This window comes from Perca fluviatilis, chromosome 1, assembly GCF_010015445.1.
Source record: "Perca fluviatilis chromosome 1, GENO_Pfluv_1.0, whole genome shotgun sequence".
NCBI lineage: Eukaryota > Metazoa > Chordata > Actinopteri > Perciformes > Percidae > Perca > Perca fluviatilis.
Genome location: NC_053112.1, coordinates 8,865,566 through 8,889,996, shown reverse-complemented (window position 1 = coordinate 8,889,996; position 24,431 = coordinate 8,865,566). Strand labels below are relative to the sequence as shown.

The following is a 24,431-nucleotide window of genomic DNA, read 5'->3' as shown; positions in this document are numbered from 1 at the left end:
CATATTTCTTTCTTCAAGGCCCTGAACACCCACACAGGTATGGCCCCTGAACTAAGCCTTATTTGAAGCACATTTTCTCTTCCTTTTGTATCCGATAAGTGCCCCCACATTGTCTGTAATAACATGTCTGTCCGTGAGTATTAGAAGTATAACAAGTTTGTGCATGCCTCCCCCTGCTTGATAGTTTAAAAAAGAGACACCAGGATTTACTCCACAACAAAATATAATTTAATGAATTCACTTTTCACTGTGTTGATCACAAATCTATATTGAGGTGAAAAAAAAAATAAAAAATGAAACAAAAAAAGAAAATGATCCAATACTTTCCTTTTGTCTTAATGTAAGGCATGCAGTCTCCTAAGAGCTTTGGACATTGAAAGCTACAGGTCATTACAGTAAGACTCACTGACACTCAGCCACAAATACACACAAAAGCGCTCGTAGGATCCACTCCCGCCCGATAAACATTTATTCTTTGCACGTACAATGAGTAGAAGTGGGATTCATCACAACACCAAAAGTATAGTAGTTCACACATAGCAACAGGATACGCTAACACTTCATCTTGGGCCTTTACTACCCTCTCAGCTCCGGAGGAATAAATGGTATGGTGATGCTGGAATACTTTAATATGTGAGTTACATTGATAGCTACACAAAAAGTGGTAAGTTGCAAAGCATGTTGTGTGAGCATGTAGCACATGAACGAGGATGGTTTGAACAGCCGTGACTCTTGCATTCAACGCTTTTCAGCGAGACTGTTTTTCTGAACCAGTCAATCAATCAAACGATTGTATCTATCACATTAAATCGCACACGGTACATTTCCAGTGAAATGTAATCCCATCAGCTCCTTCAACTTGTAAAAATGAGTTTCGTCATTCAGTGAGAAGGACGTCCTTCATTTAAGGAAGTAAGTTACATATAAATGCTGCGTTTGTAACTCTCATATAAAAAGTGCCGGGGTTTTCTTGTGTCTAAGGTGAAAAATGTTAATGACCTCTGGGATGCAAAGTGGCCTCAGCTTTATAAATACAATTATATATTTGCCTCCATATAAAAATAAAATTAGCAATACACAAATATTGCACACCTAAGGAGTTAAGATTTATTAGATTACTGACAAGCTATTGAGGAAAATGTACAAACCTGGAAATAATAAACCATCCGGTGCAGTACAAATGAATACTTAGCTATTTAATTCCCTATTCATGCAGCTTGACTCTCTGGCTGTGGGAGGGGGGCCAGGTGGCGCAGAGGTGGAGTCACGGCTGCCAAGGGGAGCTGGAGTTGGGCTGTGCGCTGGGGGGAGGGTGAAGGTCAGGGTGGAGCAGCAGGTAGTTCTTCAGGACAAACGCAGCCGAGCACCTCATTGCTGCTGCGCGTCTAGCTCTCTCTGGCGGCAGCCCACGGCAGTGATGAGGGCGGCACCCTTGCCGCTGCCATCCTCGGATAGCAGGAAGATGACGTCACATTTTGGGGCGAGTTCCTTGACCGTCTGCTGGAAGATCCGAGAAAAGCTGAGGGGGGAGAGCAACAGGAAACGGTGGTTAAGAGGCAGTTCACAACTTAAATCAAAGAAATTTTGCTTGAGGAAAATGCAGATTAATCAACATTTCTGCAAATGTGCCAGTGTTAAGCCGCCTACACATGATCCACGGTAAAACCGCTCTGGGCTGGCTGTTAAATTGTTTTCCCACGGGGAGAGCAGTGATGCCGAACTAGGCGGACTGTTACCCTTGGCGTCACACTTGGAATTTTTGCAGAGTGCTGCTCAAAGTTCAAATAATTGTTGCCATTGACCTTTCAAGGCGCAACCATAATACATCCATGGGCGCAAACCAATTCCAAAAGCAATGATGACGTATACCTGCGCAGCCTCTCTGCTCTGCGCCATACCTCGTGGTTTTACCGCGAATCATGTGTAGCCAGCTGGCTAATTTTCAACTGTAGTCCTTTTGGGGAGATGTTTTGAGAACAGAGAAATAGGAAACTGCAAGATATTAGTATAAGTTAAAGAGAGAGATGCTTTCTAGTTAGCAACAAAAATGTTGCTCTCATTCAAGCTTTACAGCTCGGATGAGCAGCAGGGTGGAGCAAGGAAAGTTCATTTAGGGCCTCATAAAGAAGTATTATGACGCTGTCTGGATAGTCCACTTAAAAGAGCTCCTTTGGATGTTACTCGATGCAGTTGTCCAGCTAATTTTGTAATCTTGCTTTATGAGACATTCCTCTACTAGCCCTTTAATTTGAAATGCAACTAAGATCTTAGATGCTTTTAAGAAAAGGGGCTTGACCAAATGCAGCACTAAGGCTTCTTTTCTATGAAAAGTGCCAAATAACTTGCAAAGACAATAGCGGGATCACAGGTGGCGGGGTGCAGGACTGTTAAAAAACGGTCTTGATTAGGTAATTGAGGTAGAAGTAAGTAATTCTGACTCGAGAGACTCTAGTGCCTAAAAAAACGGTTTCTGAATTTGTTAAACAAGATCAAAATAGCAAGTCAACATTAACCCCTCTCCTGCCTCCAAGCTATTTTTATAAAAAAAAGACGCAATCACCTTTAGTCTGTTAGAAATATTGGAAATAGTGAAAGAGAATTGCTTTGTCAAACTAACAGCCCCTCCCCAAAAAAAAAAAAATAAATAAAAATGGAGTAAAGCAGCAAATCCTCTTTTGTTGTTCTTACATGATAAATTAATAAATTATTCTTTTCTGTCAACCAACTAAAATAAATGATTTTACTAATTGCTTCAGCTTTAGTTTTCTCAAGGCCATTGAGTTTGGTACTCTTATGAAGAGCCTTCATTGTCAGCGTCTTGAGATTTTAGAGGTCTTTTTAGAGTTTTTTTTTATTGTGAAAAATAGTATTCATTCAATAAATTCCCTGCCACTTGAATCAAGTGCTATCCACCCTTCAGAAAATGATTTCTAAAAGAAAATATAAGATTCAACCTTTGCATTCCGATGAAATTCAATATGTACTGTAGTGTTTAAGAATGAATGAACCCCTTTCCCCAGAAACCCGTCTCCTGTTATGTCTTACTGTGGGTGCAGCTTGTAGAGCGTGCCGTCCACGCCCACGGTAATGTCCAGGTGGTCCAGTCCTCTGTTCTCACGGATCTTGTCCACCACAGCAGCCATACCGGCTCCGCAGATCTGAGCGGCGCGGCGGGACACCGTGCCACACACCTCCTTGACGATAATACTGTCATCACAGGTGCTGTCGAGCCCCAGCTGCTGCAGGATCGCCCTGACCTGCAGCAACGCCAGACGATCGCTGTGGAGCAGGAAGGGTGGGGTGCGGGGGGGAGGAGGGAGAGCGTGTCAGAGGTCAGCCAACAGCAGGAGAGTCACCGGATACCTCACAGCTGTTCCCAGAGGCTAAGGTAGGCTTAAACAAGTCGTCACATTGCATCCCCCTCCTCCTCTCATACCTGGGGGTGTTATCCCCTTAGATGCTACTTTTCTGTGGACAATGATGCCTAAGCATGTGCTTTTGTGTGCTTATCCTCTCAATCATACTACTGTTTCTATGTTTTAGCAATTGGCTGTATATAAACAAGTATAAAATCAGATATTTTACAGCAACAACTTAGTTTTTTTCCTAATGTACCTCCAGGCAGCCTCCAGTTTCTGTTCATTTCACTACAGTATGAAAATCAACAATCATGAACCTGTTTTATGTACATAAATTATACATCACAATAAACATGTCTGCTTTGACATAACCATTTCAAGTACTGCCCCCTTTTCAGTCGACTAATCTGTCGTTTTAGTCTTAATTGACTAATGGCGCTTACCCACTGCTAGTACCAGCTCGGCTCGGCCGCGGTGCCCCGTCCTCCATTTTACATAGCAGATTTATTACTGCCTCATGCGTGAGGCGAGCATGGCTGGTTGTCATAGCGATGCCGCAGGAAACTGCCGTGACCTAACGTGACACACACGCGCCTAACGTCGAAGGTGTGTTGTTTTTGATTCTCGGCATGTAGCTGTTGCCACAGCCAGAAGACAAATTTAGTTTGAAAAGAAGCTGGGGGCAGCAAAAAAACACCGCTTGCTAAACTATTTAAAAATGGCGGGTTTGTTCAGGACACCCCCTTCTGTCGCTAGCAGTGATGATGCAGCGATTAGTGACGATTCTCTTTGACCAGTCAGTAGTCTGCAGGTTTTCACGTCACCTTTTGCTATCGCCTCAGCTCGCTTGGAACCTCGACGGAAGTGGTACTAAAAAAAAGTACCTGTTAGCAGGTACCAGGGACTTTTTTTCATAATGGAAAACCAAAAAAGGCGAGTAGAGTCGAGCAGGTACCATGTAGTGGAAAAAGGCCATAAGATTTCTTTAGTTAATTAGTCATTTTTAAAATGCTTTTTAATGCTAAATGACTTATTTTCAAGAACCTTATGAGCACATCCTCTGGTAAACACAAGATTTAAAATGGTGCTTTTGCACGATTCTTTGTGGAGAAACTCAGTTTTACAGATCTTTCGAATCAAAGATCAACTCATTGGTTAGTCGGCAGAATTATGTGTGTTGAGTGTTAGTCGATTAAGAATCTCCTTAGTTGGGGACAGCCCTGACATTTCAATATTTAAGTTGTGTGGTTATACAGTTGTGAGTGCAGATTGATATAAAAAGGTAGGCTTTGTGTTATCAAACAAGAATGATCTAAATGCCTAAAATCAGACATGGTTTTCTCTGCTGAAGATTTACCTACTTTATGTTGTTTCTCTACAACTAAATTTGCATACTGCATGGGAATTATTACCTGCCTGGGAGGTAGAAGTAACACTCTGTAGGCTGGCAATAATGCAAACAATGTGGGACCAAACATGCACAACCTTCGCCATGGCACTTTTAACTTCTGCTCGTTTATTGTTGGATAGCAGTTTGTGATGTGTGGTGACTACAAAGGAATTGTGCGGCAGTTAATTATTTATTTTGGTGAATTCCCTTCACCTGTCTCAACTACTATGCTTAAATTTTCTACATAATCTCCACCCCTGCTGCTATCAAAGGAGAAAAACCTCTTCTCTCTTTACTAATGATTATTCCCTATTGGATGTTGAAAATTAGTGCACACGTGCAGTGATCTAAAGCTGAGCGTACAACAAATTTTTTTTTCTGCCATGGAACTTCATTTTAATTGCATACAAATCTGAAGAATAGTTTGTGACAGAAATAATTTGCTTATCTGTTGAAATAAGAAAATGTTACCACCAAAAGGCCCAAAAAATATATTTGAAGGTGGATTTTACCTTTTTAAATATAACAACAGTTTGTAACCGACACAATAATGCTTTGTCAGCCTTTGGATTTGATGTGTCTCAAAAGCCACTGCATCAGCATTGATGAATCACCCGCAGTAATGCATGTTAAGTGATTAACTCACCTCTCTATCTGTGACAGGAACTTTGTCTCAAAGATGCCCCTGGTCTTCAACGTCTCAGAGATTTGTCCCCGGAAGAGGTAGCCACGCTTTGTCAGATCAATTAAAATCTGCCTGACGATCTCTCCAAGGTACATACCGCTGCACATCTTCTCATATCTGACCCGTATAAGAAAGAGACACATCTTAGTTAGCAGTAGCAGTATCTTCCATTGTTTTGTTTAAATCTGTTATGTTATTTGTGTTAAACTAGCAATGAAAGTCCTAAGATATGTACTTAATACTGGAGGTGTCTTCACCTTTGTTTGCCTTCGTTGAGCGAGTTCTCATCCACCGCCTGGTCGTACTTTGTCCTGATGTCATCCAGGCAGCCGTTGTCTCCAAACGCTCCCCACTCCATATTGACACACATACGGCCCTCATTTCCCTCCACTATCTCGATGTTCTTCGTCTCTTCCATGTAGCAGGCGTTACTGCCGGTCCCTGAGAGGACACAAAGCCTGTCAACCTCAAAACCTCTGAACGATACCTCATTTTGCAAGACTTTCTGTTTTAAAACATACAAATCTAAGATAAACTAACTGTAAATTAGTTTTCCAATTGGTGCTGTAGATCAATACAAAAACAGTAAGGCACAGTGAATATAACACAATTGTGAGTATACAAGTTTACTACCTAAATGTTTACCAAACTATGCCGTTCAAAATGTGTCTGTTTGGAACAGGCCAATTGTATTGCTGCTTGCAGCTTTCTCGAGAACTGCTCATCCAAACAACTTCACACTCAACACTGCACTTCCTTGGGTCCTGAGCAATACACCTGCAATGACGGGTCATTTGTAAACAGTTATTCAGGACCAGGCTACAATGTAACATCTCTGGTCTCTCTTTCTTCATCTGTTCTTGAATGTACTGTGGTGAGGGACACAGAGTGAGCTGTACCCAGCATGCCGTTGTGCGCTGTATCAGTTAATAGGGGTCTCCTCTCTGTACGCTACACAGTTTGTACAAAACACACTTCAAATAAATATGTCTCGGAGATCTCAAGAGCACGCACTCGACGCTGCACTTCCTTTGGTCCTCAGCAAATCACCCACCAAGTGTGAAGTCGATCGCATGAACGGTTGTCGTGGAAATTGAATGACCAACAGACTCCTTCCATTTTAGTTACATACTTTCAACTTAAACTTCTCTTTAGATCAAAAGTTACTTAAAAAGCATTGGTGTTTTCTCACCTGCAATCAGCCCAACCTCACAGTTGGGTTCCTCGTATGCACAGGTCATCATCGTCCCCACTGTGTCGTTCACTATGGCAACCACATCTAACTCAAACTCCTGTGAAAGCGGTTAGAAAATTAAATCACAGGCAGAAGTATGATGAACCTACATATCTGTTGCTGTCGCTACATTACACAGGTCTCACAATTCAAGATGTGTTACAATCCATAAGTCAATGTACTGAGTAGAGTTCAAATTATGTTACTTTTAAATTATTAAACGCCAGGTTTAAAAACAAATGTCATATGACATGATTACTTGTTTTTTTACCAAACTAACTAAAATATTTTGGATTACATAATACCATTTACAGTATTTCACATAAGTGAGTACACCCCTCACATTTTAGTAAATATTTCATTATATGTTTTAATGGGACAACACTGAAGAAATGACACTTTGCTACAATGTAAAGTATTAAGTTTACAGCTTGTATAACAGTGTAAATGTGCATTCCCCTAAAAATAACTCAACATACAGCCATTAATGTCTAAACCGCTGGCAACAAAAGTCAGTACACCCCTATGTTAAATTCCCATAGAGGCAGATTTTTATTTTTAAAGGCCAGTTATTTCATGGATCCAGGATACTATGCATCCTGATAAAGTTCCCTTGGCCTTTGGAATTAAAATAGCCCCACATCATCACATGCCCTTCACCATACCTAGAGATTGGCATGGGGTACTTTCCATAAAATCATGTCCCAGTGCAAATCAAACTAGCTATTAGGCTAACTGACATAAAACCATGCCAATCTCTAGGTATGGTGAAGGGTATGTGATGATGTGGGGCTATTTTAATTCCAAAGGCCAAGGGAACTTTATCAGGATGCATAGTATCCTGGATACTATGCATCCTGATAGAGAGATGATTTTATGGAATCTACCCCATGCCAATCTCTAGGTATGGTGAAGTGTATGCGATGATGTGGGGGGGCCTATTTTAATTCCAAAGGCCAAGGGAACTCTATCAGGATGCATAGTATCCTGGATCCATGAAATAACTGGCCTTTAAAAATAAAAATCTGCCTGCCTCTATGGGAATTTAACATAGGGGTGTACTGACTTTTGTTGCCAGCGGTTTAGACATTAATGGCTGTATGTTGAGTTATTTTGAGGGGACAGCACATTTACACTGTTATACAAGCTGTACACTTAATACTTTACATTGTAGCAAAGTGTCATTTCTTCAGTGTTGTCCCATTAAAAGATATATAATGAAGTATGTTTCCAGGTTTTCACTCAAAATTACAGCAATGTTAAGTCCACGTTTTATATCTAGCAGTGGTTTATGAATGGTTGTGTTGAAAGAATGATTAATATCAGGCCTGGTAAGGTTTTAAATGCCACTCTGAGCAAAATGCAGTTCACTCACATTCCTAAACAGACTACACAATAAAATGCACAAGCTGTTTCAGACTGCTGCAAAATTCAGGAGCCTTGCCAAACACACAAAATGCAGAGGATCATCCATGTCATCACTGTGCTAACTCTGAGTTTAAATGGAACACCCACACTGCAGACGCAGACACACACTCCACAGTATCTGGAAGTAGGTTTTCCAGGTGATAAGACATGCTATTACAACAATAACCACACACTGCTGCAGTCCTGCACTGCTTTACCTGCCGGTTAATGATTTACAGTCCCATAATACTTACTGGATTCTCAATCTAAAAGGGTGAAATTGATATGAGAAACTCAAAAGTGCGGATGAATAAACAAAATTTCTTGAATACAAAACCGATGGATAATCTCAACTAAAATGTGTTGGTTCATAATAATAGTAATAATAATAATAATAATAATAATAATAAGTGAACAGCATCTTTAATACAAGAAATGAAGCACAAAATGCTTTAAAAAAAGGAAATAATGACATAAAATGAGCCTAAGAACAGGGAATCAATGTAAAATAAAAACATGGATAGAATATCATAATTAATGAACGATAGGATGGAAATTAAACACACCTGACAACAGCAAAACAAGATAAAATGTATATGAAAAAAGAATGCATAACATATGATGGGAGGTAAAACCCACTGAATAATAGAAATAAAGTTTAAAAAATATACAAATTAGTGCCCATACAGTATGATGAAGATTTTTTATTTTATTTTTTTAAGATTATTTTTGGGCTTTTTGGCCTTTATTGATAAGACCGATGAAAAGGAAAGGGGGTAGAGAGACGGGGAATGACATGCAGCAAAGGGCCGCGGGTCGGACCCGACCACAGGCCGCTGCGGTAAGGACTGAGCTACCAGGGCGCCCCAGAGATTTGAGATTCTTTCTAATTATTGGCGCCCAGGTCTCTGAGTTTAGAAATAAACACATCAGAACCTACTTTTCCCAACTTTGACACCAAAATAGGCATTTTTTTCAATAAATAATTAACCAGCTGTATTGTATATGCCAGACCATGATAGGTGCTGTTAAGATGATAAGTTTGCACAAAGGTGTCAGTATGCCAGGATTAGCATGTATCCATGAGATGTACTAGAACAATATATCTTCTATAACTACTCTGTTTGCCCAGTGAATTTCCTTAGAGAGTTCCTTTTTTCCTGCAGTATTTCAGTACAGAAAACATTTTAATTTTATGCATAGCAAAAAAACAGCAGTTCTGAAGGCTACAGTAGAAACATACAGTGGGGAGACAAAAACCAACACATCATGCTAAAGGACTTCAGATCTGAGATTTCTTAATCCCATTTAAAAAACATTGCCACGGATGGTTGCAAGCCAGTTAGCAGCATCTCAGACCTTTTTATATGTTGGGCTTTAAAGCAACATAAGGCAACCTATCTGAGCTACAAAGAGGCCAAATTATACAAGGTGCATTGGTCCAAAAAACTAATTATGAAATCTTTCTTATCTGAAGTTCTCGATACATTCAAACAAAACTGCATCGGTGTATCAGCAAAGCAGCAGTCCGAAGGTAATTTAAACTAGCAGGAAGATGGCAGACAACGAAAGCTAAATGTTTTAGAAGTTTTTTAAGTTTTTGCCTTCCTTTGAAGAAGCCCTTACTAAAATCATACTATTTTATTTCCGAATTTTCTCCCTCAATGGCAGCAAGACTGATTTGTCACATTTAAATGTTGAAAAAAATTGACAAAACTGTGGTGTTTGTACAGCATTGATGTCTGTGTTGCTGCAGTTCAACTAACATAATACCTAATGATGATTAGATGTTCTTCCTGTTTGCCATTACCTCTTTCCTCTTGATCGCTTCCCGAAGAAGCTCCACCACATCTTCACCCTCACAGTCTGTGGCCTTGAATCCTTTGGTCCAGGTTACGAGGATACCCTGCAGAGCACATAACACTTACTGGGAAATATCTAACAAATACATATTTACAAAAATAAAATGTCAACTCTTGAAACCCTTAAAAAGGAGAAAATATCAATGGAGACAATGATTAGTTATGCTAATCATTGAACAAGGTTGTAGTTGCTCACAATCAGCCACATCCAGCTGCCAGCAGGAGAAGATTATTCTAAACTTTCTTTAACTACTTGCCACCATTTGCATTGACATTTCTCTTTTACATCCAAGGGACTCGTCTGTTTCCTTTTGCTTTCTATTTTACAAAAAGAGGTGTGCTACTTTTGAGATAGTTGATAGAGAACATACTGCATCCAAGCTGGTCTGATGGCAGGGGAAGGAGAAGGTGAAACCCAGCGGCAGGCGAGCGCTTTTCATTCCCATGTAGTCCAGGAAGTCGGAGATGCAGTACACAATGTGGTCAAAGAGCTGAAAAGAGACATGCTTTTTAGTGGTTTGTACACTGGGAGATATGGTTAGTTTTGCTATCACTTCATTTTCTATGGCGAGACAAAAATGTTTAGCGCATCCTCTAAATGTTCTTTATTGTGTCTATTAGATAAAGCAGAAATAGGAATAATTCTGTCAAAAATGGGGAAAGGAGTACCTATGTCCACACAAAAAAGACTTATTTCCTAATAAGCATCAAATCCTCAAAAAAGAAACCAAGTCGTTACCTCTTCTCCTGTGCCCTGCATGACTTCTATGGGAATGGCGTAGATTTTATTATGCATCTCCACTGATCGCTTCTTCCCGCTGCGAATCTTTACCAGAAGCACACGGAAGTTTGTTCCTCCGAGGTCCAGAGCGAGGAAATCTCCGTTTTCTGTATCCCAAGAAAAGCCTTGTTAGCTTAAGAACCCGCAAAACTTGACCTGTCATCAGTGAATAAGTTTTCTTCATATGTATTGATTTTATTTAAGAACAAATATTGCTCCCTGATGCTTATAATACAATTTTAAAAGCATAGGAGTAGGACTTTTGAAAGTTAAGGATTCACAGTAACAAATTTAAAGTTTTACTGCCATATTGAGAATTTCTGACAGTAGTTAATTCCTCTTGGCTTTGAAATCTTAATGCACTTGTCTGCGCCTGTCTGTGACGTTTATCCCTTCCCTGCCAAGATATAAGTCGGTGACGGTGTAATTTCTATCCCGCCATAAATTACGGCAAAGAAGATGACTGAGAATTTGGTTTAAGTTGTTTCATCTCTTCGTTTATGTCATATGTTAAAACCTGACCTGGTAACAAATGCACTTCTGTATGATTTATAGAAGTAATGTTGACCAGGACACGTACAACCCAACAAACCTGATCAACATTTCTAAACAGCAGCAGTGTCTCCAATCACAGTAAAAACACTGTTTTTAGTGTTTCAGGACATGTGTTAATGGAAAACAATGCTCTGATCGAAACTATTGATGAAATCACAAGTTGCACATGGAAACTAACTCCACCACAGGGTCCTTCCCTCCCACCTGTCTGCACATCAATGTTCAATCACCTGTTCCATCTGGTGTTCTTCGGACAAAAGTAGGCAACATTTTGACTGTAGCTTCCTTGTGGGTGTCCTTCTTGAGGCCTCTTTCAATCTCCACCTTCATGCGCTTCTTCACTTCTAGCAGCTGCGCTTTGCTCAGCCGGAACTCTGCCATCGTCTGCTGAATCTGGCGCGCCTGCTCCGTCAAACGGTACGCCACTGCTGTCACCATGGCCGCTCCTTTCGCACTCCCACTCTCAGACAGCAGGAAGCGGACATCTGAGTCTGGGACCAAGCGACGCACGGTCTTGTGCAGACGGCGGGCATATCTGTTCAGAGAGCAGAAGATATTCTAATGAGAAACTCGATCGGTACAACATCTAATACAAAATGTCACTCTTTTGCTCATCATTCAACACCAATTCTCCTCGGGATGAGGACATAGACAGGGTATAGGTACCGTATTTGAGATGGTCTTAGGTGATATTTTACACATGCATAACTATTTTCACTATGAACTGAAACTATTTCATATTAGTGCACTGATAGTTTACTTTTATTATTGTATTGCCTCCTCAAAGAAGGCTGTTTCCGGTTCGGTTTGTTTGTTGGTCTGTTTGTCATCAGGATTACAGAAAAACTACTGGCCTGATTTTAATAAAACTTGGTGAAGGGTGTAGCATTGGCCAAGAAAGAACCCATTACATTTTGGAATGGATCCGACTCATGTGGTAGATACACAAATTAGGTATTTTACGAAGAAACCTCAACCTGACTTAAAAACAACAGAAGTAATTTGGATATGTGTGGGAGTTTTTGTTTGTTTTGAAGACTGAATTATGGGAACATTTTCCCACCACTAAAATGAATGTCTGGTTTACATCCTCTATATTCCTCAGAGGATCTTGTTTGCCTTGATCACTGAGTATCTTGTTGTTGTTTTTGATGTTTTATTTTTTTAAATTTTTTTTTTATGGGGGAACATTTAGACAAATATGAAGGCTAATGTAGAGACATGAAATCCCAACTTTCAATATTCAGCATTACTGTCTACACACTTCTCTTTAAAGAAAACTCACTGAGGGTGCATCTTGTAGAGAGAGCCGTCGATGCCCACAGTGGTGCGTAGGCGTGTGACTCCTTTGTTTTCCTTAAGACGACAGAGGATGCCTCCTAGTGTTGAAGCAATTAGATTTGCTGAACGGAAGGATACGATGGTGCACACGTGCTGCACAGCCAGACAGTCTTCATCTGAAGGCTCCACCCCGAGCCTTGTTAGGATTTCCATGCATTTCTTCAGCCCTTCTTTACTCCTAAAATGACAAGTATTTTTTGTGATGAAAGATCTCATCCCTACTGCTGAAGAAAAACAATGAACCAGCATTTTTTTTATATGTCCAGATGATCATTTTTATGCCCTTTTTAAGGCAACAAATGAGCTTTATTTTTAATTCCTGTGAAAATTTTCTGCAGACAATTCCCAGAAAAATCAAGCTTATATTTCTTTCTTGTGCATTACTCTGCAAGTCATTTTCCCAACTCACTTTTCAATGGCAGAAACATGTTTCGTCTCAATCTTTCCTTTCGTCAGGAGCTCGGGGGTTATCCGTCCCTCAAATAGCAGCCCCTCTTTGGCCATCTTGACCAGAATGAGTCGAACCAGCTCTCCTATGTACATCCCACTGGCCATTTTTTCAAACCTGAGCAGAGAGAAACACAGTGTGTCACAGATAGTTTGCGTCATTCCATCTTCTCTTCAAAACCCCATTCTGCTTTTGCTTGGCAGGATACCATTTTAGAAGACCTGTAACCTCTATTCTCTATTTCTAGGATGAATCTTAAAGTTGCACTTTAGAAACAAACTCAGATATTTTCTAGAATACTGTGTACTTAACACAGAACAAAGGAGCTTTATTTTGTTGACGCAGCTACATAATTATGAACATGACTGATGCATATTTATTGTAATGCACACTGGTATACATTGTAATGTACATAAACATTTTTGTCACAAAAGTACGTAAGCCACATAATGTCCTTTTAAGGTCTACTGCACTTTCAGTGTTTTATTATTCTGCAACAATGGACTTACCAAATGGTAGCTCTTTGCTGCATGTTCAAATTATACAATTTCAAGTGTCTTTGTAGCTTAAGTACTCTTGCTTGAATAAATAGAAGTTTGAAGGAAAATCTTACAGCTGTTTTCCTGGGTTGATGGAGCCTCTGTCGATCTCGCGGTCAAACTCTGTGCGAATGTCCTCTAGGGACCCATCGTCCCCGAAGGCACCCCACTCGGTGTTTATGCACATCCGGCCTTCGTCTCCTTCCACCTGGTCAATGTGACGCAATTCCTCCATGTAGCAGGCATTTGTTCCCGTTCCTGAAAAGGATGCAGAGCTGCATGACTCTTTTGCTCTGTGGTGCTCAGTAGGCAGACTGCATTGTCCTAATGATGCCAGGGTTAGTGTTACAATACTTTTGGCGCCCCCACATGTAGAACTGTGCTTATGGAACTGTAAAGTGCTTTGGCTATGTGCATTGACTTTGTCTGCTTTTTCAAAACGCATCAAAACCGACTGCTTTATAATTTTATGAGCAAACAATATTAAGTCGGTCCCCAGTGTTGTTTTTTCATCAGTTTGTATCCTCTACTTTATTATTTCTCCTTCTAAGGTTCTTTTAAAAAATGTAGTCTGTGTCTTTACCTATGATGATGCCCACTTCACAGCGCTGATCGTCAAATCCGCAGGTCATCATGGTGCCAACTGTGTCATTCACCACCGCCATGATGTCTGCCTCATAGTCCTGAAAAAAAGAAGTATACCATCATTGTTGGTACATCATTTAAAAAAACGTATTTAATTTTGACTGGTTAAATTAAAATATTTAGTGTATTTTGAAATGCTGCAAACAATGAAACATGACAAAAAATAATTTTATAGTTTTGTAAACCCTATGCAAATGGTTAAGTTAAAAGAAGAAGAAAAAAAACTCACCCCTCGTTTCTTGATAGCCTTGTTCAGAAGACTCACAACATCTACGCCTTCTACACCACTGACTTTAAACTTCTTTGTCCACGTCAGTAAAACCGCCTATAAAACAAGTACAAGGACACACTTTAAGTTACAGTAAGACAGGCTTGGCAAGTCCAAAATGTCTGTCCATTGTTATTCCAACCACGGCATCACCTTTCAACAACACTTCTTCCCAATGGTACTAAGAACACAATTACATTAACATTTAGCTTCTCTGAGAAAGCAAACATTTGTGATGCATGTTTCATATACTTTGTCTCCACAAGATAAAAGAAAATGAACAACATCCTCCAGCTCACATTTGATCTTGGAACCTCAAGACTTGGGGAAAAATAAAAATAAACTCACCAAAATATTGAAAAGTAATAGTTTGAAAGTTGATTGTGGCACTGTGTATCTCTTTAACTTCTAACTAAACAACACATTTGTTCGAGTGTTTACCTCATCTAGTTTGGTTTGGGCACAGGGGAAGGAGAACGTAAATCCCACAGGAAGCTTTTTATCCTTGATTTTTTGCTTCTCCATGAAGTCGCCCAGGCAATCTGCAACATGGCCAAAGAGCTGCGGACAGAAAAGAGACTTTTACACTGCCGAATACCAAGATACTGTAACAAACAAAACCCTTTGACCAACATTATATTTACACACATTTGACATTTTTCTTGAGAAGTAAAAGTTCACAAGCTACTGTCTCATAACCATCACAGTTGGAACATTTTAACCTTAGTTAAAGTAGGATTTATTGCAGGACTGGTGCATTAGACTGCATTCGTTTTTTTAGTTAGGTGTACCTCATAAACTGGCAACTGAACTGAGTGTATAACGTGTCACATTTTAGGAGGCCAGATAGATTGATGAAGAAAGACCATCAACACGTAACACTCAACAGCACTATATTAATAACTTGACACTATTTAGAAGACGGCTGCATTTCTATAGCGAGTTTCACTGTTTTGAAGGCTGTTTTGCTTCATATTTATGAATATATATATATATTTATATTTTACCAAATCACTCTCTTTTAACCTGTTCATATAACACATGACATTTGTGGACAGCTGTCGCCTTGACATTTCATTCAACAGCATCTGTCTTTGCTCTGTCTGTGCAAGTCATGGTCTAAACCAATCACGCAGCCTCAGACAGCCTCTCATGTTTTGGTTATCAAGTTACAATTCGCCTGCCAGCTGTTCCCTATAAGTTCAGTGAAGGTCAGCGTCGGTTCTGACTTCGCTGTCGTTACCCTCAGCGTTATTAGGGGGGTCATTTTACACATTGATCTCGACCTGACCTCAAACTACTGAGCTCTGTATGAGTGGAGCCAGTTGTGTGTCTGACCTTGGTCGTGCGGTATTTGCTAAGTATTTGTTGATGATAGGGATTACGATGTGGACAGTTTAGACAGACGGAATAGCTGCCTCCATCCAGTTTTTTTTTTAAACAGTAAAACAGACCTTAATTTGTAGTTAGTTCCGTTTACACGAGTTTTGCTGCTATCAAAAATTACAACAAAACAGATTTATTTATATATATAAATAAAAAAAAACTGAAAAACTAAAGAAGAAATTTGACTTGCAGAGTAGTGTGGATCATAGAGGAAGAGGAAAAAATGTTCTCCTAATCCCTGAAACTATATAGTAAATAATGTAAGCAGTCTGGAACACTGATTAAACCGATGCTGACAGATGTTTCTGTCTGCCAGCAAAAAGGACAGCCACCCTTTGGGCCAGGATTGAGGTGCACCAGATATCTGCTACTGGTATATCCAGTATCCTCCACTGGAGGTCGCCAGTCCGTTTTGTTGACAGGGTATGTTCAGAGGACAATGCCATGAGAGAGGGAGGGTTATAACAAGGGGTATTTGTGCTTACCCGTGACCCGTTGCCGTGAATGATGTCATCAGGGGTCTCATAGACCTGGCTCTCCATTTGAACCGGCTGCTTCTTGTCCTGCGTCACTTTGACACGCAGGATCCGAAAGTTCGACCCACCGAGGTCCAGTGCTATGAAGTCCCCCTTTTCTGTCAAATCAAAAATACAGATAAACGTTAGAGATTTTAAAATCTCTGAAATTCTTTATTTTAGGAGTGCTTATTACTTATTATTTAACGATTGTCAGCCCAACGAATTAGATTTTCTGTTGATGAAGTTTGAGTTTCTCTAGGTGGAGCTTTTCTAGTTTCCTGTACAGCTATGGTGGTCACATCCAGCCTCCTTTTTAAGCTCCGTTTTAGATTTTGCACCTTACCAGTAACCTGTTTATTTATGACCCTTACCGTTAACTGTTTACATCTCTGGCATTGTGTACATTTGGTTTTTGCACCTTATTGATAATCTTTACGGTTTATATTTTGTTTAATTTACACTCCATATATTTGCACCCTTTCCTACTTTTTTTCCTACTTTTTCCCTCGGGATAATAAAAGTATCTTATCTAGGGGTATAGTATATCATAACGTTAACATCGTTAAAATTAATATCCTGACTATAGCAATATTCCGACTTGATGACACAATTTACTTTTGGGGAGCTGTTTAGATGTGCACTCCTTGAATGTAAGAAGATGCCTAATCATTTCTGATATTCAGCGCCGTGGCTCGCTTCGAAAGCAGTTTCAATTTAGATTAGAATGATTAATTTAGCTTTCAGGCATTTACCTGAGACGGATCTAGAGTGAGTTACAATGAACGAGTAGAGAAGGATTAAGTTTCTTGCAAAAGGACACTGCACCAGAACACATGATAGTGTGCGTGGATGTGCTTTTACTGTTGCAAGGATCCAACCTGGCTGTGGCCTTTCAGTTACAAGTAAATAGACAGGACATCCTGCCTCCCAACTAAACAATGTTCTTCATTTAGTAGTTTGCTGCATTGAGCTCTTTATCTCTTTGACCTGACTGGAATGAGATGTGACCGGCGCGTGACATATAGAAGTGTTACTGATTTGCTGCAGAGCATGTGTCCGTTTTATAGTCTGTGTCCCACTATATAACCTCAATGCTGAGTTTGTGTATACATTATTATTTATACATTATTTAAATGAAGCCCTGTCAGTCAAATCGCAAAATAAAACAACAAAGTTGTACAAGGATTTAATATAATTTAGTTTAATCCTGGCTTTAATTTTGGCAACAAACCCTGGGGTTTACTCAGTTTTCAAAATATATAATCCCAAACATCAGAGCCAGCCAGAGCAGGAGCAGCTGAAGGTGTGCTCACATTCTACATTTGTATCCCAAAAAGTATGTCTTTGTCTCCTCACACTTTCCCAGAGTTCAGGCTTGTGAACTTGTGACTCTGAACAATCGAAAACACACTTGGCCGCAGAGCATTGTTTCCTGTTCCACAGTAAGCTGGTCACTGAGTATTGATTATGTCTGGCTTAATGTTGAAACCTTTTGAGGGCACTCACTTCTGCAGTGTGGAATTTATTTTGGGGAACAGAGTGAATTTGGTTGCACAACTGGTAATGTGACCAGGCTTCACCCAGTGTTGAAGTTGGACTAAACCTCTGAATTGTAGCTTTGCAAAGCCAAGCAAGATATTTCGCTTTGCTTGTTGTGGTCTGGGGTAAGAGATATCATCAATGGACGTCAACCAAGATTACTTTGCAGCCTGTCACCAATCAACAGATGGTGACAGATGGATTCCCTCAGATGAAATATTAACATTACTCTATAGAGTCTGCCCTGAGGGATCAGATTAACTGTTACTGAAACTAGCCTACATGTTACAGTGGAGGAAAAGTTATCTTTCATTAGATTCACACATTTGATTAGGCTTTCAAATGTTTATCAGTTTTAACTATCGCCGTGGCTTCAACTCTGCCCTTTGCGTGATCCCTTTGACATCATGTAGATTTTGAAACCTGAGGCTATTTATAATGTAAGCGCAGGCAGGAGACGGGCAGCGGGGCCTCTGCCTTTCTGCTGGCCTTGTTCGGGCTACAGTATGTCTGACAGCCACTTGATGTTATTTCTGTGCGTTGTTTACTATCCGGGACAAGCCATCATGGCACCGGCCTGTTTGCTGCCTATCATAGGCAGCAAACAGGCCGGTTTGAGGACCAAGCCTCTTCACTTTGGCCAATGGGAATCTAAGAGTTGTTCTGAAGGGCGTTTGGTTTCTCTGAGGACATTTAGCTCATTACAATAATCCTGCATCTACACACAGATTCAGACAAACTTCAAAATGATAACACCATTAATTTTCGATTTCTTTGTTTTGTTTGTTTTCCCATTAACTATCACGATCAGGCCCTTATCTACGCTACGTGACACTTACACACCCGGTGTGTTCCAGCTGTTATGAGGCTGAAATATGAGGCTCATAATACATAAATATTCACTGTCAGTGTGGCAAATTGCTAATTGATGCTGGCGACTGTTACTACTGGTGGATAGCTAACATTGGCTTGAGTGGGAGGCTTCTGCAGTACAGTACAGCAGCATCAGACTGTTGTATCCAGCTAAATCTCAGCCATCGATGAAACAGTTGGCTATTAACAGGTTGATTATTTACAGACACACTAATGATACCTGGCCGGAGGAAGACTGAAGAGACATGATGGCAATCAACCTTAATTTATTAAGGTATTGTAAATCCTCGGGTTCAGGAAAGGTCGCCAAATAATTATTAGACATGTCTATAAAACAAATGTTTGTTAAACAAGAAATAAATGCATACAAACTTGTCAAAAATATTATCCAAACGTGAAATTGCATTGACATGTATAAGATCTTCTGTTTTCTACCCCCCTCCCAAAAGGGCGCCAGTCTTATGCGCTGAACTGGTTCATTGCATATTATCATCTTAAGGACGAAAAACTGTAATATTTAAATGTGAACTTCTCCATCTTATTATTTTAAAGTTAAATTACACTGCAGCTATAGTCTATTAGAGAGCCTTAATCAGAATATAACTCCATAAGTATAGTCAAACTTATTTGACATTAAAGTTGCCAATCCTAATTTTTAACTAAATAAACATAATGTAATACAGTTTGTATGCTACTTCTGTCTGGCAAAAGCTTTAGCTGATAACAGGCCAATCCCCACGCTGGCAGACATGAATATTTAATGGGCAAAAGGTTTTGAATGGATTATATAGGTCATTAGATTGTCCCTAAATTCAAATCAATAAATCTGACATTGTGAGGTCTTCATCCGACGGTGTTGGCTGCATGTTATCAGATGGATACAGAGCGTGAAAACAATGGTGAATCTACTGAGCCCAGAACCAGAGCACAACACAAAAGAGGCTGTCGTCACACAACAGGACTGACGATTTCACCACATCAGCACATTGTTTATAGACGGACAGAAACAGGATGCAACAAGCACGCTTACAGTATAGATGGACTGTATATAACATAACATAACAAAGACACTATTGTTGTGAATGGGATCACTTTGCCTTTAATGTGATTGATTTTGTCATCCTCATGATGTTGCTTCTTTTGCAAAACCTATTTATTCCTTCCTTCCACATTCCTCAGTTTTAATTGTTGCTTGTTCAGTCATTAAATGGTGGACGCTCTTACGTTTTCTTAAAACAATATGGTATTTAAAACTCTTAATACTTGTGATGTTTGTATTTTTGATACGCATATGTTCATTTTATTTAATTCTGCTCTAGTCATCTCAGTGTATCAAACTTGAGCACAGTTTGCTCTTTTGTAATACATCTATAATACAAATGTATAAAATATAATTACATTATTCATTTGTTTTTTTTTGTACTTTCTAGATGTTGTTTGCTGAATCAATGGGCTCCTCCTACCATGGGACACATCAGTCACACAACACCAGGAAGTGAGTGGCAGGTAATTCAATATTGACCTAATACTTAACTCCTGCTGAATATTTCAAGCAGAACATGACCACACCAAGTTCTTGTTATATCAAGTTGTAAAAGTTTTTTCTTTAAGATGCACAACATGTTAAAGCTACTCCAAATCCCTAGTTTCCCTCTCAGCTCACTATTTGCAAAGTTTTGAAACCCTGAATAATATCAAAAGTGAACTGGCTCCTGTTTCCCGAAAGCATCTTAAGTCTATGGGTTAAGTCTGTCTTTAGATTCTTTTGCGCAGCAGAATCCCAGAAAAGGTTTGTTATCGGTGAGCGGTGTTGGGCACTTGACCATAATCAGGTAGATTATCCTTAAACACCCATGTTTTGTTGTCATAATTTGTTTTTCTACACTGTACCTGATCCGTCAGGGATGGACCTGACGAAGGTGGGCAGCATCTTGATGGAGGCGGTGGGGCTGGTGTCACGGCCGAGCCCGTTCTCCATTTCCCTGCGGAACCGGTTCATGATGTCCTTCAAGGTATCATCCGAGAAACGCATGGAGTACAGGTACTTATCGATCTGAGGAGCAAACACAGGGGGTCAGGGAGTGGTCGAAATGTGCCAAATTAAAAAATGAGTTACCCATTTTTTTTCACATACAGTAAATGCTTAACAACAGATCTGAGGATAGCCCCAGACAGGGGGGGGGGGGTCAGTTGGATGTTGTGATGTAAAATAGAACTAAAAACAGTTTATACATAGAAAAATCAAAGTACAAGGTATAATGAACTGTAGGTTACCATGGCAACATTACTGAAGTTTCCTGCTAGGTTAATGACAGTGGTGGAAAGTAACCAAATACATTTACTCAAGTACGGTATTTAAGTACAATTCTGAGGTATTTTACTTGATAATTTCTATTTTTATGGTACCTTATACTTCTCCTCCACTACAATTATCTGACAGCATTCGTTACTGGTAACCTTTTTACTACTATTAACTATTCAGATTATTAATACAAAATATGAAACAACTAGTAAATCATGAAGTATTATTATGGATTAAGATACACAGCGGTGTATAAAGTAGTTAAAATGAGCTCCACCTTTACAAGCTGCAACATTTAAGTGATGAACATATTAATGCATCAATTATATCTATATTCTGAAATGAGGCAGTCAGCATATTGAGTACTTTTACTTTGGTACTTTGATGCTTCTGTATTTTTACTCAAGTGAATGCAGAACTTTTACTTGTAGGTATTTCTACACTGTGGTATTGCTATTTTTATTTAAGTAATCGGAGTAGTTGTTCCATCACTGGGTTTTTAAAATTTTACTTTAACTTAAAGCTATAGTGCGTAGTTTCTGTCGCCCCCATGAGGAATTCTAAGTAATGACAACAACACTGTCTGCGCGTCCACATGATACAAGCCTTCCGTGATCGTGCATGTGCCCCTACGCCTCGTCCACGCAGTTGCTAGTAACCAAGGAGGACACGGAGGATTAAAAAAACATGATGGACTCTTCAGAAGATTCCAATTGTTTTGGTCAATATTAAAATCACGATAATTTATCATGATTACTCATTGATGTTGCATTTCTAGAAACAGTGAAACAGTTAAACAAATCAAAAGTGAAAACAAAAATTCCTTTAATATGTTTCACAAGACAAAATAAGAGTTTACTTGCAAAATGCAATGTTCAAAATAATAGTTTTTCTCGATTACATTGTTGTTGTGATCGTTATGAGACGGAATCGTGATTAAACTATCATTAATTGCACAGCCCTACCTCAGATTGTGTTTGCCGCTTACGTGACTAATTGCTTAAAGGGCATGTCGGGCGATTGGGTACTGAGGCAGAGGGATTTATCAATTTATAGATTGAGCCACGTGACAAAAAGTACCACATATTGTGAGACGCAGCCTGAACCAGGACACGGATGCAGAAACATGTTAACATGGGACAAAAGTAGCAAAATCACTGCAGTACAAGAAATTGGTGGCGATACTTTTTAAAATCTCTAATGATTAAATAAGATGCCTTTTTGTAAAATGCAATAAAAATCAATGCAGCAAAATAATCGGTTTGTTTAAAATAGCAACATTGCATGCAGTTTAATTGCAGTTAAAGCATTCAATTAATGTAGTGTTTGTTCCAGGGGGGATTTTCCCTGTTATTGTTATGTAATCACACAGTCATTCCATTGGGCACACCACAGGTCAGGCATCCATTCTGTGCCATGAAACACAATCATGTGGACTTTGTTTCTCATCAGGCTACTCTGTGTGACATTGCTATTATTAGCCTCTGAAAATGACTAACGCAATGTGGAGTACAACTATTGATTGAATAGTGAATTTCCAGGAAATCTATTCCTGTCTTTCGCTGTCAACCTAATGTTGCTGTGTGCCAAGACAGTTTGATAATTTTGTAATTCTTTCTATTCTTCGGCTACTTTAACTCTCTAATTTTTGTCCTTTGACTTGAATAAATAAACAGTATCGCCAACATTTAATCGAAGATATACTTCCTCATAGTGGGTTAAATATATTTAAACCCAAGGTGCCATGTTATTTATGGCTGCACCATTACATCAAATGGAAATTTTACATTTCCCCCAAACTTGAGCCTGACATATTTATTTTCCCGGGATACTTTTGAATCCCCACCACTTAAATAAACTGTTTGTTTGTGTTACAGTGTTTGGCTTGCTTATTGGCTGCTGCTGAATTTCTGAATATGATATGCAGTGTACCAGTCATATCTAGGGTAACTTGCATCCTTTCAAGGATCCTGAGTCACCACAGTAGACGCGGTTGTAAATTCCACTAACCCAGAGGCACGTGCATCGACTGCACTGTGATATCACAAATCACCCCCTCCCCCTTGGGAACATCTCACCGGTCTATCCATCAGCCCATTTCTACTAAACCAAAGGTCAGATTCTTTACATGACCAGAGGCGACAGTATTTTTCTAGCTAGGGTTTCAATGTGTTCTGCTAATGAGTGCATGTTGTCTTTGCTAGAGGTAATAAGAGAATGAGCGAATAAAAAGAGGAAAGAGATAAAACGGGAGAGAAAGAGCATGATTGGTAAGCAGCGGGGAAGGGAGGGGATCGCAGAGCTCACGAATTTCCCCAACATCCCCTTACAGACACCTGTCTGCTTCAGACGCCCTGGCAACCGACGCTCCGGAAAAAACTACGTACGTATAACGAGGGTCTGTCTGCAGCACATCTCCACCATCACTGACCACAGCCCTTCTCAAGGACATCAATGTCAAACACTGCTAACCCCAGAGCAAGCTAAAATAGAGTCAAATGCAAATTAGAGTTCATCATGGCCTCCTCCTCCTCTACTTTCCAAATGCTGCATCCTCCTCTCCCAGCCTGATACGCCCCACAGGCTCAGTGCTGACATGCAGCTACTGTTAACCGGCGTCCATGGCTGTCACGTTACAAAACTCTCCAGTTCAACACAAAAAGACCACTGTGGCACTTTACTTTGACTCACCTTCTTGAGTTGATCATCCTTCAACTCAGTGAAGTAGTAGGCCAGAAGCTGAGCCGCTATCATCCTGCCTGCACGTCCGCCAGGAGCTGTCAGCGACTATGAGATGGTAAGGAGGAGGGGGAGGAAGCCTGCCGTGCGTTCTCTCTCCTGTTGCCCCCTGCGCTGATCCCTCTTTATCCTGAAGTGAAGGAAGAAGCAGGCCCAAGCTAAGCACCGTGGCAAGGCAAGGTTAAAAGGAAAAAGTCTGCTAAAACAAGAGCGCAGCAGCAGCCGTTCCTGCTAGTCTGCAACACACGCACACACACCCACACCCCAACACACTTAAACACACAACACACACAGAGGCTGGGTTTGAGCGTGTCTCCTCCCTCTGTGCTGCTAGCTCCCTGTTAGCTCTGGGGAGATGCAGCAGCTCTGCTGTGGAATGGTGGCTCTACTAAGCCCTGCCCCCACCAAGCACTCTGATTGGCTGAGCTGGGGAACGTGAAGGAGATGAAGCGGGGGAGGAGTGGATGAGGAGGAGTGGGCTTCTCCTACAGCAGCGGGGAGTGAGAAAGAGGGAAAGAGGAGGGGGGGATTGTAAGCAGAAGCAGGAAGCTGCATCTGCA

General features: G+C 40.2%; 1 protein-coding gene across 2 annotated transcripts; it reads right to left on the bottom strand.

Moving 5' to 3' along the window:
• Positions 1-441: 441 nt before the first annotated feature.
• On the bottom strand, positions 442-24,338 carry LOC120555608 (hexokinase-1). 2 transcript variants are annotated; one of them, XM_039794442.1, is made up of 19 exons: positions 23,824-23,886; positions 20,721-20,883; positions 16,386-16,534; positions 14,956-15,075; positions 14,476-14,571; positions 14,185-14,284; positions 13,676-13,859; positions 13,024-13,179; positions 12,559-12,792; positions 11,504-11,808; positions 10,677-10,825; positions 10,309-10,428; positions 9,886-9,981; positions 8,330-8,341; positions 6,627-6,726; positions 5,692-5,875; positions 5,396-5,551; positions 3,046-3,279; positions 442-1,519 (listed from the first exon to the last, which is right to left on the bottom strand). In XM_039794442.1, exons 1-19 carry the CDS (start codon positions 23,884-23,886, stop codon positions 1,369-1,371), a joined length of 2,772 nt encoding a protein of 923 aa, XP_039650376.1. In that variant the 3' UTR covers positions 442-1,368. The 2 variants fall into 2 exon arrangements, with proteins under 2 accessions (XP_039650376.1, XP_039650386.1); XM_039794452.1 differs by lacking the exon at positions 8,330-8,341 and having other exon boundaries at positions 23,824-24,338.
• Between the last annotated feature and the right edge of the window lie 93 nt (positions 24,339-24,431).